Genomic DNA, 19,904 nt, shown 5'->3' on the forward strand with positions numbered 1-19,904 from the left:
TTTAACACAGGTTTAGGAACACAGTCAGACAACAAACAATATAACTTTATCACTAGAGACCAATACGTTGCTGTGTTATGCAGGAGACAACCAATGTTAGCTTTAATATCTGCATATGGGGAGCATTCTGGTAAGTCCTCAACTGAGTGACAGATGCATATTCAGAATTTGCCAACATGCAAAAGCAAATCCTCGGGGCAGCCCCCAAAGGAACATCTGCTTTGAGGCACATTGCTACAAACTTTCCCTTTTACTTCTTTCTGTGTGTGGTGATTGGGAGTAGCAGCTAATAACTCTGTACACTATGCGAAGTGCAGCGCATCAGTCCCAAGGGAAGCAGCATTTGGGGGGGGGGGTCACAACATTCTAAGAAGGAAGACCAGTCGATTGAGCTGACCTGTCCATGTAGGCAACCTTAATTTGTTAAATAATGCTCTCTGACCTTCCTCCAGAGTCTGCTAGACTTTTATAAATAAGTATGAAATAACAAAATCATTACACCACAGTGAGGCTCTTTAAAAAGATTTAAAAGAAATCACACTTTGCTCCAAAACTGACCGTCTGACAGTGCTATGCATGTTGACTCAGAAGTAGGTCCCATTGAGTTCAATGTGGCTTACAGCTGGGTGATAGATAGATAGATAGGACTACAGCCTAAATTTTCCAAAGAGAAAACATAAAAAAGAGAGAAGGAGAAATGTAAAATGGTGGGAGGAAATGATTATATTAGAACATTCAGTTCTCCTGAAAACAGACTATGCGGGCAATTGTCCCCGTCTGTTTAGAATGAACCCAAAAGTAATGGTTGGTAATACTTTTTATTGACACAAATGAGTTTCAAGCGTCTGAATAGGAGGAAGTGAGCGGCCCAGATCTCGGCTGGCAAAGCATTCAGAACGCAAGGCGCAACCAGGGAAAAAGCAGGCAATTGAGACGGAGAAGTGGAAATCCGTGGTTTGAAAAGGAAGAATGAAGCCAAGGAAGGGAGCAATTGAGGAGGACAATAATATGAAATCAAAGAGGAAAGATAAGAAGGAGCAAGAGGGAGCAAATGCACTTAAGTTAATAATAAAATCATGGATAAGATTGTAGAGCGACGAGGCCTTGATGCAAAGGGTGAATCAGAGGTCGGTCAAGTGCGATGGGGGCACGCTGTGAGATATACAGGGGGCGAGCTAGAGATACAGGTTGGAGAAGGAAATAGGGAAGAAGAAGAAGAAGAAGAAGAAGAAGAAGAAGAGTGAGAGGAAGGCTTTGACGCAACTACATACAGCACATTAAAGAGGGTGGAGACCTTTTGCCAGCTTCAAACCAAGCAGAGGAGGAGGAAAGGCGAAGTCATCAGGAGCCAATCTACAGATTAAACATACACGCAAGAGTTTTTTTTTAGTATAATTTTGCATTTCCCTCCCAACAAACGTACAGTACCTAAGAAGGCCAGGAGTCTCAGATGAGTTCAAAATAGCAACTGACTTAATGTTCTTCTTGGTATCAAAACTGCTCATATCGATTACACTCCCGTCAGTTTAATCGAGAGACGCTTGTTACTGTCCCAGCCCTTTCCTCTTTTTTTTTTTTTAAAAAAAAACTTTTGCCCTGTATTATGAAAGATCACAAGTCTTTAAAAGAGCAGTTTGTTTTGAGATGTAATTTGAAGTTTTTGTTTCATAACAGCAAATTCTTCTCTCTCTTTTTTTGTTCCAGTTAGATTCACAGGATAGAGTTCCTTACTATCTACATTGTGATTGCTCAAATCCTTCTTCTTGTTACTGCATTCAAAAAGAACTTGATTGTGGGTGGGTGTTGGGGGAATCTTCCTCAGTTTTCTGCTTTTTTTCATCTGATCCTGTTCTTTCCTTTTAATCAATGAATTTGCAATTCAGAAATTCAGTTTCAAACATTTATTTATTAAAACCAGTGTTAGTCATACTCAAAATATATGCATTGAAATCTATATGCATTAATTTCAGCAGGTCTACTCTTGAGTATTACTTAGAGCCTTTTAAATTTACATAGTTTTAACACTGTTTTCTTTCCAGTGTATGTGGAAGAAATTACTGTTCTACACAACATCAGTATACAGCTTTATTTTATTACATTTTTGTTTCCAAGTTAAGCAGTAGGGGGGGGGGGCTTAAATCATTATTGCAAACAAGATAAGTGTACACCTTTATTTTCGGGAGGGGGGTGGAGTATGCAAAATTCTAAAATAAACAAATCAGCCACGATTTAACATTTTGATTTACTCAAAGCATCTGGCTGTTCGCCAGATTTCACATTTCTCTCAAAGTTTCCACACAATCTCTTGGTGATTCAAATGCATTAAAATTCAGCACATTTATATATGTATATTGGGAGGCAAATTCACATTTGCTTATTTTTAAAAATGAAGATAAATGCAGAAACGGAATGGAATAGAATTATGAGCAAAAATCCTGTGAAACAGAAACAGGCAGAAGTTGGTACATTTCTTGTTAAGCATGCTGAAATCCTATTTATTTAAATGGGGTGGTTAATTCAGCACAGCCTGGTGCTCAGTTACTTTTTTGCTCTCTCCCCTCTCTCCCCTTGTGTCTAATAAACAATTATTGGAAGGCTTTTTGTTGTTGGTTACAGCAAATGCAGGCACACCGATGCCCCAGCGCCTCACGCTTTTGTTTGGACGGACACTGCTAATGCCTAAAGCAAAAAGAAAGGGAAAAAAGCTGCAGTCCTCTATGCCCTTGGCTTTTGGGTGAAAGTAAATGTGCTTTGTGGGTTTTATGTTTCTGAGTTAAACTTCCTTGGAGTTCAGCTCTGAAATGCACACACTGAGCTTGTAGGCCGCAGCCATGCAGAGTCCCTTCTGTTTTTATGGCAGTGGCTCTCTATGGCACCCAGGAACACCGAGGCTTACGGATGGCAGTGCCTCCAGTGAACATCTCTGCAACCACTGCTAGGAATAGATCCCAAATTACAGAAAAGATTTGCATTCAAAACAAAACAAAACACCTCATACAGGAACCTTTGGGGTGGAAGAGACATCCATCTCTGTTTATCTAATTCCCATACTAAAGAAAGTCTTTCCTACCCCAAACTCTTTAGGTAACAGCTGCAGACAGTGTTGTCCCAGTCGCTGCTGTGAACTAGGGAGCCTTCAGCACCCAAGATCTTTGAGAGTCTTTGGCTTTACTGGCAGAGAGTTAAAGGACCAGGTTTATAACCCTTAGGTACAACCCTGGGAGACCAGGGTTCGAATCCCCACCTGGCCATGTAGCTCACTGGGTAGTCGCTATCTCTCAGCCAAAGTTGGCTTCCTGGGACGTCGTGAGGAGAATAACGGAGAGGGGGAAGAACCATGTATTCCTTGGGGGAAAGGGAGGCTGTGCCTATATATGTAATAATACATAAATAAGGATGTGTGTGCCCCCCCCCCACATTCTCAGAAAGATCCTCACTCTTTCTGAGGCAAAGTGGGTGGCGATAAAAGATGGCCTTTTTTGTTCACGGTGCCTTATCACTGTAACAGCCCTCTGTTGGGCTCTCTCCCTGATTTGTTTTTAGGAAACAACCAAACACACAGCTCCCCCCACCCTTTAGCTTTCAATAGTATTTTCTCTGCATTACTGTAGTGGGCTTGTTAACAGGTCTTATGGCTTAATTGCATCTACAGTGATGTTTCTGTCAGCCACCTCAAGGCTTCCTGCAGTTGAAAGGTGGAAAATACATATTTAAAATAAATAAAAGACAAATCCACCATGTTCAGTTTGGCCTGGGCAAGTATCTGCATTAGCTATGTGAGAGGAAAGCTTCTCCTATACATGACTCTCTCGTGCTGGATTGGGGCCAGCATATACACTTGTACACCTTGACTTTGCGGGGGGGGGCTTTTTTTTTTTTTTAAATGCCACCATTTTTTCTTCATGTTGGTGTTAATTCTATTTTTGCTTCCTGGATGGTACATCCGCCTTAATCCCCACAAAGAAAGCTGTTGATCTGAAAACATGTAGATGCGGAGAGGAGCCGGGCAGAGAATAGGGCTGAGGAATAAATTCAGTTCTTGTGCATCTACCTAATACGCGCCTCTCAAAACAACACACAAGCTTAAAACAGCTATCCTTTGAAATTCACACTTGCAGCGCAGCTTCCCAACCAAATAACGGTGTACACAGAAATTCATGCTATTTTGGGAAAACCGCTTGCCAAAATCTCATACGGAAATGTGTAGCTTAGGGGAAATGCATTTATTTCATAAAGTTTTATATACCACTTGATGGTTTTTTTTATAAAAAAATCAACAAACCTCAAAGTGCAAATGTGCACTACAAAAGCTGACAAATTTTCGTGTGAGGGCTTTTGATAAATAAATAAATCACAAACCGTTACAGAAATCCAGCACACTGAATTTAAGATTGGGAAAAAATGAGAAATGGAGAGAAACGTACTTTGACCAATTCATGCATCACTGGAGGAGGGGGGGTATGGTAAACTTAATAATAAAAACGCTGAATCTTGGAGAGGTGGGATTGAAATGTTTAAAATAAATTAATAATGCTGCTTCCCCCCTCCCTCCAATTATTATTATTTTTTTTTCTCTCTCTCTCCTGTTAAGGTAAATTGAATAGTCAAGACACTTACAACAATTTCACCAACAATAACCCTGGGAACCCTCGCCTTTCTCCACTTCCCAGCCTGACTGTGGTAGTTCCTCTTGCTCAAATCAAGCAGCCCATGACTTTAGGAACCATCACCAAACGCACAGGGTAAGTAAAGTGTTTTAAAATAGCAGTTCCTTAATGCATTAAACCCCCCTCCCCCCGCATATAGTATTTTTATTTGGGGGGAGGCGGAGAGTTGTGCTTAGCAGCAACACCTCTGTTCTGTATTTAAAGGTTGCAGTCCTGTGCACAGTTTCTTGCAAGTAAGTCCCCTTGATCACAGTAGGACTTGATTCTGAGTAAATGTGCATAGGATTGCCCTGCACATTCACTCTGGTTTGTGCCACATGTAGAATAAGGGAACAACTCCAGGGCATCTCAAACCGGGTCTGTAAATATTTGTCCAAAATTTCCAAACTCGTTTCTTTTTTTCTTATTTTGTACTTCGATGGCTCATTTTCTCCAAATCATCTGAGGGATTTGCTTTCTGCTTGACATCAGAGGTAATTAGTAACTTAAACAGAGGATTTCCCGGCCCCTGCTAAAGCTATCAACAGCGCTGTTTTGTTTTGGTTTTTTTTTTTTTTTTAAAAAAAATATTATTCACATCTTACTCTATTTCATTTTAGTTTATTTTTATTATTTTCACCCCTAGTCTCCCGGTTCATAATGTGATATATGTTATAGTTTAAAAAGAAGTTTGGGAGACGTTCAGAGTAAAGTTCCTGCAATTGCTATACTTCAATCCAGGCTCAAAGTCAGTATACTCAGCCAAACACAGTGAAAGCGAGCAGAAATATCGAGCTTTTATAGAGCTTACCTTAGGAAGAGAGGGGGGGAGAGAGGGGGGGAGAGGGAGAACCGAGCAGGGAACATATGCGTGTGTTTTGATAGCAGAACAAAATACTGCCAAACATTTGCCCTCCTTAAGAGTTTGCGTCTCTCTCCACCCGCAGAGAAGCAGGAGTATTTGTTTTATCAATCTACTGTGGCCTTCCTCACCTTGGTGCTCTCCAGATGGGTTTGGACTGATGGGAGTTGTAGTCCAAACCCATCTGGAGGGCAGCAGTTTGGGGAAGGTTTTATCTGATCTGATACATTTTCAAGCACTATTCCATCTTAAAATTTTCAAGCTCAATGAATAGTGTTCTTGGGTGATGTCCAAGGTTAGTCCTACACAGAGGAGACTCATTGAGCCATATCAAGCTAAATCCTACTCAGGGTAGACTCATTGAAGTTAATGGAGCTATGTTAGTCGTTTCCATTCATTTCGGTGGGCAGCATCCAACTAAGATTTACTGAAGGGGAGTCCCATTGAAATTGATGGACCTAAGTTAGTGCTGTGCTAATAGAATGGACTGGCTCACTTTACATCAAATGTGAGGGTGCCACATTTTTAAAATTTTTCCTTAAAATCTGCAGGAAGAACACTAGAACAGCTGGGGATCAGTCAGGGATAGTTGCTTTGTCCTTCATGTGTTAGGTATTTTTTTTTAAATATATTATTACATAGGATGGAAAGCAATAAAAAAATGTCACCCTGCACTTATAGAAGTGGTACATTAGACAGCCAGTGTGGTATAGTGTTTAGAGTTTCGGACAAGGACCTAGTACGCCACCTTGAGCTCCTTGGAGGAAGGTGGGATAGAAATGTAATAAACAAACAAACAAAACATTTCACTCTATCACTTATTTATAAAAATATTTGTATACCGCTATTCATTTTTTTAAAATCAAAGTCGTTTACATCCTATACACACACAGAGAGAGAATAAAAACCACATAAAATTTTAAAGTCAGAGATCATCAACTGTTACCGAAAGTTTTTCCCCCCTTAATTGCCTACGTAAGCTTAGTAGCATAGAAAGGTTTTCAGCAGGCATTTAAAGGTTAAAACAGAAAGTGCCTGCTAAATCTCTGTTGGCAGAACATTTCACAGGACTGGTCCACTGACATTAAAAGCTCATTTTTGTGTCACTGTCAGATGAGCCTCTCCAACTTGGGGAATGACCAGCTGCTCGCCTGGTGATGGGGCTGGGATACAAGGGTTCAAGCGGTCCCTAAGGTACCTTGAACCTAACTCGTTCAAGGCATTGTAAATTAATACAAAGAACTTGAACCTGGCTTGCTAGCAGATGAGCAGCCAGTGCAGATGTTTTAATAATGGTGCTACACCTTGTCAGCCGTGTGCCCCTATCAACAATTTGGCTGCTGCGTTCTGCACCAGTTGGAGCTTCCAAAGCAGGCCCAAGGGCAGCCCTGCATAGAACACGTTGCAGCAATCCGGACTTGGGGTTACTAATGCATTGACTTCAGTGGTCAGGCTATCCCTGTCCAGGAACATGCATAGCTGGTGAACCAAACAGATGTGGTAAAAGGAACTCCTAGCCACAGAGGACACTTGGGGTCCCAGAGACAGATATGTCTCACCAGGGTGGTGCATGCTCTGGTTATCTCCTGCTTGGACTACTGCAATGTGCTCTGCATGGGGCTACCTTTGAAGAGGAGTCAGAAACTACAACTAATCCAGAATGCAGCAGCCAGACTGGTGACTGGGAGTGGCCACCGGGATCATATAACACCAGATCTAAACTATCTACATTAGCTCCCAGTATGTTTCCAAGCACAATTCAGAGTGTTGGTGCTGACCTTTAAAGCCCTAAACGGCCTTGGCCCTATCTAACTGAAGGAGCGTATCCACCCCCAGTGTTCAGCCTTCTGGTGGTTCCCTCACTGCGAGATGTGAAGTTACAGGGAACCCGGAAGAGGGCCTTCTCGGCAGTGGCGCCCTGTGGAATGTGCACCCCGTCCCTGTCAGATGTCAAGGAAATAAACAACTATCTGACTTTTAGAAGACACCTGAAGGCAGCCTGGTATAGGGAAGTTTTTAATGTTTCAGGTTTTGCTGTAGGTTTATACTTTGTTGGAGGCCACTCAGAGTGGCTGGGGCAAGCCAGTCAGATGGGCAAGGTAACAACAACAACTACAACAACAACAACTCTCAAGCTGTGCACCTTTTCCTTCAGAAGGAGTGCAACCCCATCCAGAATGGGAAACTTGCCTCTTTCAGGGTTGCACTACTGAATGTGTAGACCAGGCCAGTAAAAGAAACCCAGAAAAAATGTGAAGTGGCTTAGCTAAGCCAGAGAGGACACCCCATAATCATTTTCTAACTCCAGGGCACGTCTCCTGTCCTACTGGAGCAAGGAAAACCCATGTAGAGCCCATCAGATGTTGTTGGACTCCAGCTTCCATCAGCCCCAACCAGCACAGTCAGTGGTCATGGATGATGGCAGTTGCAGTCCAACAGGATCTGGAGACTACCTTGTACGCCACCCCCATTTTAGATAACCCATTTCCTTTAACCCATGCATGGATACTGATCCTTGGGTAGGGTTCTAGAGAGGATTTTGTCTGGGCTGCATTACTCTGCCATTCCTTCCATTTAGTAGCTTCTCCAAGAGGGGGAAAGCAAGGTGGGGATTGGAGGGGGGGGTAGGCCTTTCTCTCTGCGTGTCTCACAATGTCTGGTGTTTGCTCATGATGCTGCGGGGCTGAAATGCCCTCTGTTTCTCCAGGCTGCAACTCTTACATTTGATCATGGTTGATTTAGCCCTCTTGCCGTTTGAGATAGGCTAGTTAAATACTGAGCGGCTTACTCCATAATCTTTTGAAGATCTTTCAGCATTTCCAATGCTTGAATTGCTATCCTTCAACATCCCTGAGACTAAAAGAAACATCCGGGATGGTTTTTGAGCCTCCTCTTATCCTCTGATGGTACATCAAAGCAGGCTCTGATCCAGCAGGTCCTCTGTGTGCACGGAGACTCTTGATACACACAAGGGATCTTCACATGAATGTCCCCTTGCCTATAAAAGGGAGCCCCTGTGAATGTGGAGCTTTAGGTGTATATCTGGGCTGTGGCTCCTGGAGGACCTGGTCCTTGCCTTGCAGGCCTTTTTCTACCTGGCCTGGGAAGGCAGGGCCCTGGCTGACTCCAGCTACAATTTTTTTTTTTGCTCTACTGAAAAATTTCAGCTGGGGTGTTGTTTGGGGTTTTTGTTTGGGGCAGGGGCTGTCACTGTTGTTGTTTTTTTGTATTTTTATTTTGGATCTTGTGATTTATGTGGAAACGGTTCAGTTTGGTTGTGTATTTTTTTAATGTTTATGGCTACTTTTCTTTTAGTTATGTATTTGTTTCACGTTGTAAGCCGTCTCAAGCATGGTTTGAACTGTGGAAAGGCAGCATACAAATAAAATTATGTATCCAGGTATGTATCAGAGCCCTGCGGGGGTTTTTTGGCCTTGTGTCTCAAGTGAGTGAAGGTTGCATATTCATTTTGACGGAGGGATAGAGCAAATTATAATTCAGAAGAGTGGAGAGGCTGTAACTCAGTGCTGGCACCTCCAAGCAGGGGTGGGGAGACCCCTTTTTGAAATCCTGGGGAGCTGCTTTCATACAGTATAGGCAATACTGAGCTAGATGGGTTTGACTTCTTCATGTACCCCCATGAGAGGTCTGGAAGGGGGCAACATGAAAGCATGGCTTTTCAGTGGTGGCCCCCACCTTGTGGAATGCTGTCCCCAAGGAGGTATTCCTGGCACTGACTATCTTTTCTCTCTCTTTTTGGCCTGGGATTTTGGCCCTTAATTGGAAGTTGTAGCATTGTGGTCTATTTTATTGGAGTTGAATCAGTAAGTCCTGATCTGTTTTGTCTGTGTTTTTAGATTAGAATGGGAAAACACCCAGATTTTTATTGGATGCTCTTAATTGGTTTTAATGTAAATTGTTGTGCATCACTCTGTGGCAGCTTCCTGTGTAATAGGGTCATTGTGGACTCCAGAAGGCAACGGCATAGTGTGAAAGCAGCACACAGACTGTTGGGACAGGGGACCCAGGTTCACATCTTTTAGTCGGGGAAGCTAACTAAATGGCCCTGGGAGTATCACTGCCTCCCCGTTCAGCACCTTTCTAGGGCTGCTATATGAGTAAATAAGCACAACATACTGAAATTATGCTTATAAATTATAAGAAAGGGATTGCCCCAGTCCCAGGAGCGCCTTACACAGACCGGATGTTGTCTAGGGGTTGGTAGCTGCATGTTGAGGCTGCCACAACCCAGCCAGATTTGTAGTGTTTTCCAAGCCCTGTTGTTTTCACTGGGAGATCTACATCAGCTGCTCAGTGGAAGGGAATCCGCTTTGAATGCGGAAGGCATCAAGTTCATTCCTTGGTAGGGCTGGGGATGTATCCTGCCTAAAACCCTGGTCTGCTGCTGCCTGTCAGTGTAGACAGTATTGAGCTGGATGCACCCAAGAGTCTGACTCAGAATACGGCAGCTACATATGGTTGTTACTTAACTGACCTTGTGCTTCTGTTTGTGTGTTTAGGGAGGACCATAGCTCAGTGGTAGAGTGGCTGCTTTGCATGCAGAAGGTTCCAGGTTCAATCCCCAATGGCGTCTTCAGGCAGGGCTGAGACTATCCTCTGTCTGTAATTCTGCAGAGCCACTGCCAGTCAGTGTAGAGCTGGATAAGGCAACTCAGTATAAGGCAACTTTCTGTGCTCCTGTGTCCCGTTGAAATCAATAGGACTTAAAATTGCTTATGCTTGGCTAGAACATGTGCTATAGATAGATTGGTTAGATAGATAAAGATATATTTAACATTTACAAACAATTATGAAACTCTCCCCCCTCCAAAAAAAAGAAAAAGAAAAGTTGGCTCACCGTCCCCTCCTGGCAAAACAGCAGGAAACTGAAACCGAAGAACAGCCACAGACAGAAATAATTTGAAGCCCATTCAGATTCCAAACCAATTCCATTTCTTGTGCATCCAAAATTTAGCGGGGACACACACACACACACACACACACACACATTGTTGGATAGAAATAGGGGGGCTCTGCAGTTGCTTACGCGAGGCTAGAGGTTTGCAGAGATGTTCATAGTGGATCGGGCCCACCATCTGAATGCAAGGGTTGGGGAGGGGGAGTGGACGGGAAGCCCCTTTTGTGGAGGAGAGAATGAAGCGGAACGCCGATGTTCCCTGAAGCTTGGCAAGGCCTAAAATGGCCAAATTGAGACAGCAGCCTTAACTTAAACCTCCAGGGGGCAAAGCGTGTGTTTAACATATTTAACATCTGCCCTCCTATTTCTCGGAGCACGGAGCGACGCAAGGCTGTAATAGGAAGACAGGGCAGGGACCATCTGCCTGGCTCTGAGAAGTGTAGGGCGAGTGTATTACCACAAATGGCAGAAGACAGATGTATTTACACCTACGTGGGCAACACCTTTAAGCGCCGCTCCGAGGGAACAAGGCCCCCCCTCCCTCCTTCTCTCCCTCTCTCGTTCTGGCAGCAGCTGCCTAACCTTGGCGATTGTGCTTTAGTCAGGAGGAGAAGTGCCTGGAACCCACCGGATTTTGCAACTGTCTCCTGTGCAAAGAGGGAGGGGGGAAGATTGGCATTTCCCTCTCCCCTCAATTCGTCTTCACAGTCTCAGATCCGTCACTAGGCTACCCAGGCAATGCTAGTTTAAAAAAAGCGATTCTGGGACAATACCAGATAATTCTGGAATGGCAATCATTTTTACCCAAGGTTATTTGATATATTACACACACACACACACACACACACACACATGCCAACATCCTCCTATTTTTGAAATAGTTCACAATGATTTTCTTCCCTATAACCTTATAGATCAGGTAGTACGGTGGCTCAGTGTCCCATTGTACAGAAGACACTTAACCATTTTAAGGGTGGCATGGGCTGTACAGTTTAAGTCCCTTTTAAAGATAAGGACATCGTAACTAGGAAAAGGCTGTGCCTTCCTTTCTATGGTGAGAAGGTTTCAATCATTCTTTCTAAACGGACTTCCAGAGATACGAATTAACATGTGCAATTTTTATGTAAGTCTATGTCCTCTTTTGTTCTTTGGCAATGCATAAGTGGCCTCTCTATCATCAAAGTAGCTTGTTTTGGGGAGGAGGGTGTTATGGTCAGCCGACTTCTGCTCAGGGTAGACCCATTGAAATTCATTGACCTATATTAGCTATGTCCATTAATTGCAGTGGGTCTAGTCTCGAGTATGAATCATGTTGGATACAGCCCTGTGTGCATGATTCCCTCTGCCTGCATGTGGAGGGGTCAGCCAGGGGCTCAGTCAAATCTGAGGTGTTGTGCGTGCACCACAATACACCACAATAGACCTGCACGTTAGGGGACCTGCACATAGGAGACCCAGACCTTCCATATTACTTTCCAGTGCCTTCTCTCACTCCCATACAGCCCTCAAGACCTTTAGGGCAGCCCCCAGCAACATTTGACACCTCCCCAGACAGGTAAGTGAGGTGCTAGGCTTTAGGGCTTGAGGCTCTGACAGGGTCCTAGAGTCCTCCCATCTCCCTCCCAAAGCCTAGTTAGCACATTCATAGCTTTGGGAAGGAGGTGGGAGGGCTCTAGGACCCTGCCAGAGCTCCATGCTTCCTTCCCAAAACCCTGCACCTTGCATAGCCAACTTTGGGAAGGCAGCGTAAGGTGCCGGGGGGGGGGGGGGGGGCTCAAATTTTGGACTTGCTTTCCCCCACCACACGACAAAACAGAGTGTGGCCTGTGGCTTCTGTGCCAAAGTACTATTGTGGCTTTCTTGGTATGAAAAGTTGAGCCGCCCTAATTTAGGTAATAATATTAAATAGTGGGCTTTAAAAAAAAAAGGCCCACTTACCATCCTTTGAAAGCCCCTTCTGTTTATAAGAGTGGTCTGGCTGCCAGATGACAATGGGAGATGAGCTGGTCAAGAAATAACCCAACCCTGATGCCCATCCAGAGCTCAGAATTTTTGGATCCCAGCCCAGGGAAATGAATAGATGCACAACTTTACAGATCTAACCTTTGCCCAGTTTAGCAAAAGTTTAGCTAGCAAGGAACTCCCTTCAGCATGGTGGAGCTCAGTCAGTTGCGTTTGTTTTTGCAGTTCGGGAAGAAAAATGTAGATAACACATTTTTTTGATGTGGGATCTGGCTGAGATGTTATCATCTTTTAACGTTTCCCATCTCGTGTACGATTTGTTCATAAAATCACTGATATCCGTTTGATCTCTTTTGAACTCTGGAGACTTTAATCCTTTCCAGGACCTATTAGTGGTTCAGACTTCTTTTTTTCTCTCCCTCCGCCCCCCCCCTTTTCTTTTTGGTAAGAGGAGCAATACCAGCTGAATAGGAAATAACAAAAGAAAACCAAAACCAAACTCTTAAAGGACGACAAAAATCTGAATTAAATCCCTAGATTTCAAACACACAAAATAAAACCAGAAGGCAACACATTTATGGAAATTAAATTCACAAGTCATAATGTTTTGGAAGAGTGGGTTAGATCTGCGGGTTCAGATTTGTACCATAGTTTATTCCTGGGGCTCTAGTTGGGTAGTGGTATGATATCAAATTTAGAAATACCCAGTTCACTTTCCTTAACCCCCAGAATGTAAAACAGTGAACTGAGGGGTGGATATGAAAAAAAAATAGTTGGGAAACATAATCACTTGACAAAATGCTTCCCAGTAACCCCGTATTCTTGATGTGATTCTGAGGAATGGAGCCTTGCGTTGCCTCTTCCAAGGAGAAAAATACTAAGGAGGGGACAATAGCTGCATGGCAGAGCACATGCTGTTTGACTAAGAACAGACTACCGGTACCTTGGGAGGTGGTGGACTCTCTTTCAGTGGAGGTTGGGTGGCCACCTGTCTCTAGCTGTGAATCCTGCATTGCAGGGGATGGAGGTAACCCCCCAGCTCTACAATTCTGTGATACATTGTAGAGAGATGATTTTAAAAGCAAATATACCGTAGGGTTATATAACAAACCATAGCTGTTGTTTATATTGATTATGGTGATGGTAGTGATGTTGGCAGTATAGAGATATTCCACCCTTCCTCCCAAAGGAGCCCAAGGGCATCAAACACCATAAAACTTATTTTAAAAAAATTCAATTTACATGCAGGCTTGTTGGAAGAGGAAGGTCTTCAGTAGGTTCCAAAATTCCGGAGATAGTGCCTGTCTAATATTTAATGGGAGGGAATGTGCTGTGTTACCCATAGATTAATCAGCAGCAAATCATAATGGATGCTTCTACCACGTTACGAGTCCTAATTTTCACGGCTTGTAACCCAAACTATGAACAATAGCAGAAGTGAGAGAGAAGGGTTCCAACTAAACTAAAGGCGCTGCTTTTGTTTTTTAATCAATTGATCTTACCTACTGATCAAGTAAAGTAGCCTTCCCCAACCTGGTACTCAGCAGAGGTTTTGGACTTTATCAGTTTCAACCAGCATTGCTGACAGTCAAAGAAATTCAGAGTCTAAAACATCCAGAGGGCACCAGATTGGGGAAGGCTGAGCTAAAGGCTGCTACCCTTATTATTATTATTATTATTATTATTATTATTATTATTATTATTATTAGTTGTAATAGCAGTATTCTTTAACCCATATATTTTGTTTTGTTTTATTGTCTCTACAGTTTCAAAAAACGTTTACATAAATCCATTTTTTAGAAAACCCAAGGGATTCTCCTGGGGTGAAAATAGCAATCATCTGTTTAAAGAATGCAGTGAACCTAGTAGCTGTCGGACAGGCCCGATGGTTTCTTTGGCTTGACATTGCTGTGTTCTTGTCACCCAACTCAGCCATCTGGTGCTGTCGATTCGAGGATGGTTTCTCTTGTAAATTTTGTACATTGTCCTTTTTTATTAATGCACACAGAGCCATTCTGCGTTGGAAGCTGCTCAGAAAACATGCTCAGATCCTTGTCAGACGGGTGATCCCAGACATCAGTTTTGATAGCAGGACTCTTTCTGGCCATATTCCGGTCAACCTTTTGCAAACATTTTGCTTTCCCTCCCACTTTTCTTCTGCCTCTGATAGCTCAAGTGGGGGGTGGGGGGTGGACATAAATCAGCCCATTCCCTCACCTTTGCAGATGTTGGTCAAGAAGCTTTTTTGAAAGAGAAAAGATCCACAGAGCTCCTGTATCTTGATTTCCCACTCAACAGTGTTGTGCTTCACTCCACATTTAATAGGTTGTCCATGTGTCCTACTTTAAAGAGACAGCCCTTCATTTCAAAGGCTATCTGATGCAGTCCTGTCATGGAAAGCCTAATCTGTTGCAAGGGCTGTCCAGTTGATAAAGAAGTGATGGGCGGGGGCTGTCCTTGAAGTTGCCCATCGAAACTTCCTCACTCTGCCTAACAGAAGGGCTGGCCCTGAAAGCCAAAGTCTTGAAGGTGCCCCTATCATCAGTTAGCACCTCCACCAAGTCTCAGTCTCTCTCTCTCTCTCTCTCTCTCTCTCTCTCTCTCTCTCTCTCGCTCTCTCTCTCTCTCACACACACACACACACAAAATAAATATTAGATATTAGAATACAGAAAAAAGAGGGGAAATACAACAAAAGAACCAGTGCAATATACAAGGCACATCATGACTTCAAGGGATAAAAAGTTCCAGAGCCCGTGTTACATACATTAAAGTTGCCAAATGTCCATAACGGCTGTTGTTGTGTGTTTTTTGCAAGTTGTCACCAAATACAGTGAGATGTAGTAGTTTTCTATTTAAATTATAGTTATTTCTAAATACAGGTGACCCCTCATTCACGCGGAGGTGGCATTCCGGGTCATTGCGTGAAATTGTGTGAAAACAGAAACCCATTGAAAAAGCCTGCAAACACCCAGTCCCACCCCTGCCCTTTTAGTGACGTTCCAGTGACAACTTTATGATGTTTCCGGGTCACTTGTGGGTTCGGCACTGTGTGCATGTGTTGCACCTGAATGCAAAAACCAGTACCGTGGTACCTCGGGTTGCAAATGCTTCGGGTTACAAATGCTTCAGGTTACAGACTCCACTAACCCGAAAGTAGTACCTTGGGTTAAGAACTTTACTTCAGGATGAGAACAGAAATTGTGCGGCCGTGCAGCTGCGGCAGCAGGAGGCCCTATTAGCTAAAGTGGTACCTCAGGTTAAGAACAGTTTCAGGTTAAGAACAGACCTCCAGAACGAATTAAGTTCTTAACCAGAGGTACCACTGTAGATGATTTGGCAGCAGATTCTTTTTTGTTTACTGCATGAAAATCATAAATGGCAGGTGTCTCAGATAAGGGGATATTGTTCACTACTGTGTGGGTGACAATGCATTAGAAGCATGTTGTAGGTCTACTCCTGTGTAAATTCTACAATGAACAAAGTGGATTTCAACCCCATGTTCTTGAAAGTTACACTTTTCCCAGGCATCACTTATGCACATGCATAGGGGTTAGCCTGTTTCAGCCACAAAACACTTTGAGGGGTGGTTGAATTTAGGCCTCCATGGTACTACTAAGTCACAACCTCTCTCATTTACTGCTTTCCATATTTTGTTTTTTCATTTGATCCCTGAGGTTTCGTTGTCTTCCATTGAACACTTTGTATTTTGTTTTGTTTTGTTAAACTCCAGCATTGTTTCTGTTGATATTTAGCCACATTCCTGACCCCTGGCAGGGCCCGCATCAGCGGAGACACAAATGTCCCTTTTCCTAGTGGATGAACTGGCCCTGCTGCTGGCACACATTTTAGGAACATGTGAAGCTGCCTTACACCAAGTCAAAACCTTGGTCCAAGCAGCTCACTGTTGCCTACCCTGAGTGACAGAGACTCTCCAGGATTTCAGACAGGTGACATTCCCAGCCCAACCTGGAGATGCCAGGATTGAACATAGGACCTTCTACGTGCAAAGCATGTGTGCTACTAAGCCATGTCCCTTCCAGACATCCAGTCTGGTTCTTGCAATTAGTGTTGCAGAGGGGAACATCCTGCATGTGCACCTTGTGTGCATACCTCTGCAGTGTATACATGCCCCCTTTCTGTTGCCTTTCCATAGATGTTGATGGAAAACTGATGTGCATGCACACCTTGGATTCTGAGCATGTGAATGTGTGAAGCTCTCCCTTCCCATAGGACAAAGATTGGGAAGCTGTGACCCTCCCGATATTGCAGCACTCTTAGCTTCCATCAGCCTCGCCCAGCATGGCCAGTGGCCAGGGTGATGGGATCTGGAGCCCAGGAACATGTGAAGAGCTGCAGGTTGCCTACCTATGGCCTAGAAGATGAAGGGACGGCTATTGCATGGTCCTCGAGATTAGCATTAAAAATACAAAATGATTTGCTGGATCAGACAAGGTCCGTCTTGTGTGGAAGAGCATTTAGTCATGTGTTCACCCACCTGCAACCTGACATGGTACAGTCCAGAACACACTGGTTTACTGCCTCCGTGAAGACTAGTCCCTGGTAATGTCAGAACTACACGTTACGGAGCAGGAAGGGGAGATCTCAGCACGGGGCTGTTGTTTTCAGTAACATCCCCATGTTTCTTGCAATGGGGTTTTCAGCCCCCTCTTTTGGATGGGAATTACTTTTTTCCATTTAGAAAACGGGTGACCATTAGAAAAAGAAAAGCTTTCTTTCTTTTTGAAATGGCATGATTTTGAGTGTTGCTTGTTGACGATGACCTCTGCCATCTAATTTCTGTGCATTTCTCCCCCTTTCCACGAAGACCCTACCTGTTTGGAGCAGGATGTTTTTCCATAAAAGCTCCGTGGTGAGTTCAGTTCAATCCCAGCATGCCTTCTAATTAATTTGCTGTACTCACTGGAAAGTACCATACATTGCTTTTCTCCTCCTCCTCCTCCTCCTCCTGCATGAGCTTATTATTCCGTACGTGGAAGTGATATGTGATTAAGGGGCAGAACTAAGATGCCCAATGTGAGTTGCTGCTGTTAACAGCTGCCCCCGGTCGAATTTCCCTTTCCCCTCCCAGTACTGGCAAACAGAATGTCTTGTTACTGTGTTGTTCGTTTCCCCACGTCTCCTGGTGCCAGCTCCAATCACGAGGGGACTCCAGGCATAGTATACTCTGGGAAGGTCTCTTCTTAGGCCAATCCCTCCCCCTGGGTGGGCTCATCCAGGGGCACCACTGGCACCTCAGTGATCAGTGCTGACCAAGCATTTACACTTCCCACAATGCCCCAGTGACACTACACTGGGGGCATGGTTGCAAGTTAAAATAGCAACCAACTGGTGCTGAATATATGGGATTATTATTTTTTAAGTGGGGGGTGTCTTAAGGCTGGCACCGGCAGCAGGTCCTGCGGGGCTGGTAGTTTCCTGAGCATCTCTTCTGGTCACATTTGGTTTGGCTTCTCCCCACCAGCCAACGATATGTGGCCCAAGTTGGGGCAATTCCAATTGTAACAATGTCATACCACCTGTTTCTGTAGCTCCGTGTTACTGGGAGAAGTGGAGGAACTCGACCTGAGGTTCTCAATTTTTGACAGCAATCACATGTTCACACTCATGTTTGGCTCCACTCTTGTAATTGTCAAGCCAGCATCCTCTGTTACCCTCTACATCAAGTGGGGGGGGGACTACGGCCTCACAGACATTGTTGGACTCCAGTTCCCATGGCCAATGGTCAAGGGTGACAGGAACTGTAGTCCAACAGCATCATCTAGAGCATGGGTAGGCAAACTAAGGCCCGGGGGCCAGATCCAGCCCAATTGCCTTCTAAATCCGGGCCCGCAGACGGTCCGGGAATCAGTGTGTTTTTAACATGAGTAGAATGTGTCCTTTTATTTAAAATTCATTTCTGAGTTATTTGTGGGGCCTGCCTGGTGTTTTTAAATGAGTAGAATGTGTGCTTTTATTTAAAATGCATCTCTGGGTTATTTGTGGGGCATTTCCCCCCCCAAAAAAAATATATAGTCCGGCCCCCCACAAGGTCTGAGGGACAGTGGACCGGCCCTCTGCTGAAAAACTTTGCTGACCCCTGATCTAGAGGGTCACAGGGTTCCCCACCCCTGCTCTACATAGATGTATCTGCAGTGGGCGTTTTGTGCATTTGTGGCCAGCCTGTTTGTGCTCAGATAGCTTTTCTAAGACTTGAAGACAGCATGCTAGAGCCCTCATTGCCCATGGTACTCCCCTACTTTCTGCCCCAGTGAACTTTGGCTGGGCCAAACCCAGAGGAGATATTCTAATAGCCTGTATTCAGCAGAGGCTATCACAGGCCTTTTCCACACACACCCCATTTTCTTAACAACAGTAGCTGCCTTATACCAAGTCAGACCACTGGTTTACCTAGCTCAGTACTGTCTACATTGATTGGCAGTGGCTCTTTAGGGTTTCAGGCAGGGAACATTCCCAGAATCTGGGAACTTCTGCATGCAAAGCAGATGTTCTGTACCACTGAGCTATGGGCTTCTTCAGCATTCATTATATGCTACAGCAAAAAGCAGTTTTCCAACCCCAGTTGTTTTTAGAATAAATACTCTTGACTGTCTGCAGTTCAACATTACAAAACTCCCTTAAATTTCAGCACCAACCCATGGAGGAATAAATGGAGTTTGCTCCTGCTGCCCTGAGTAGTTTACTCAGGAATAAGCATCGTTTTGCTGTAGAATAGAATAATGCATTTGTGTTGGACCCAACTATGTTTTACTCAGAGACAACCCACTTAAATTGATAGGCCTAAGTTAGTTGTGTCCATTAATTTCAATGGACCTACTCTGTGTAAGACCAGCATTGGAGTAAAAATAAAAACATGGGCATCTGTAACCAGTCTGTCAGCCCCAACTATAAAATGCCTTTAAAAGTATTAGAAAAGTAACGATGCCACAGTGACTAGTATCACCCCCAGTGAGCTCTGTCATGGCCACACTGAGACTGTTTGCTACTCTCTCTGTTGTCTGCTATTCTGGGTGTGGTTGTTTATCCCAGGCTGCAGGGCCCTAGACTTTAGCTAAGAAGTCCACTGCTGCCCTACTTAAACCACAAAAAAGTGTATGAAGTGGGCCATTCTCCCCACATCAGCTCCATGTTGTCTTTCAGAAAGTCCCCCCCCCCAGTTAGCTCTTTCTCCTGACTTCATTTCATTAAGAAAAAATAAAAGAATAACGGCCGAAGAGTGGATTCTCTGTCAAATACCCTTCAGTGGCTCGCAGTGGGGGGAATAAGTGGATGTCCGTAGCGTCTGTCAGAGTAATTGCCATTCCTTGTCAACCAGGGATGGTGCTGGCCTGAGCCAAGATTAAAAGCTCTAGATTAAAGTGAGGAATATATAGAATGTAATAGAATAGACCTTAAATCATTGTATTTGCGCTCACAAGAGTCTCTTGTGGTCTGTTTGATGCCGCGGTTGTAGCGCGCTCAAGAAAATGAACCTCTGTTTGCTTACACAGCAATT

General features: G+C 44.1%; 1 protein-coding gene and 1 long non-coding RNA gene across 2 annotated transcripts in view; one reads left to right on the forward strand and one right to left on the reverse strand.

Annotated features, from left to right (window-relative positions):
* BCAS3 (BCAS3 microtubule associated cell migration factor) overlaps positions 1-19,904 on the forward strand; it is a 455,244-nt gene that overhangs the window by 176,845 nt on the left and 258,495 nt on the right. Inside the window, 2 exon segments of the mRNA XM_033171393.1 lie at positions 4,592-4,742; positions 17,217-17,261. Coding sequence (XP_033027284.1) covers positions 4,592-4,742; positions 17,217-17,261 — 196 coding nt within the window.
* On the reverse strand, positions 9,922-12,427 carry LOC117059670. Its single transcript, XR_004427941.1, has 3 exons — positions 12,365-12,427; positions 10,367-10,394; positions 9,922-10,166 (listed from the first exon to the last, which is right to left on the reverse strand). It is a non-coding gene; the product is annotated as an uncharacterized LOC117059670 (long non-coding RNA).

Source organism: Lacerta agilis, chromosome 15 (genome assembly GCF_009819535.1).
Source record: "Lacerta agilis isolate rLacAgi1 chromosome 15, rLacAgi1.pri, whole genome shotgun sequence".
NCBI lineage: Eukaryota > Metazoa > Chordata > Lepidosauria > Squamata > Lacertidae > Lacerta > Lacerta agilis.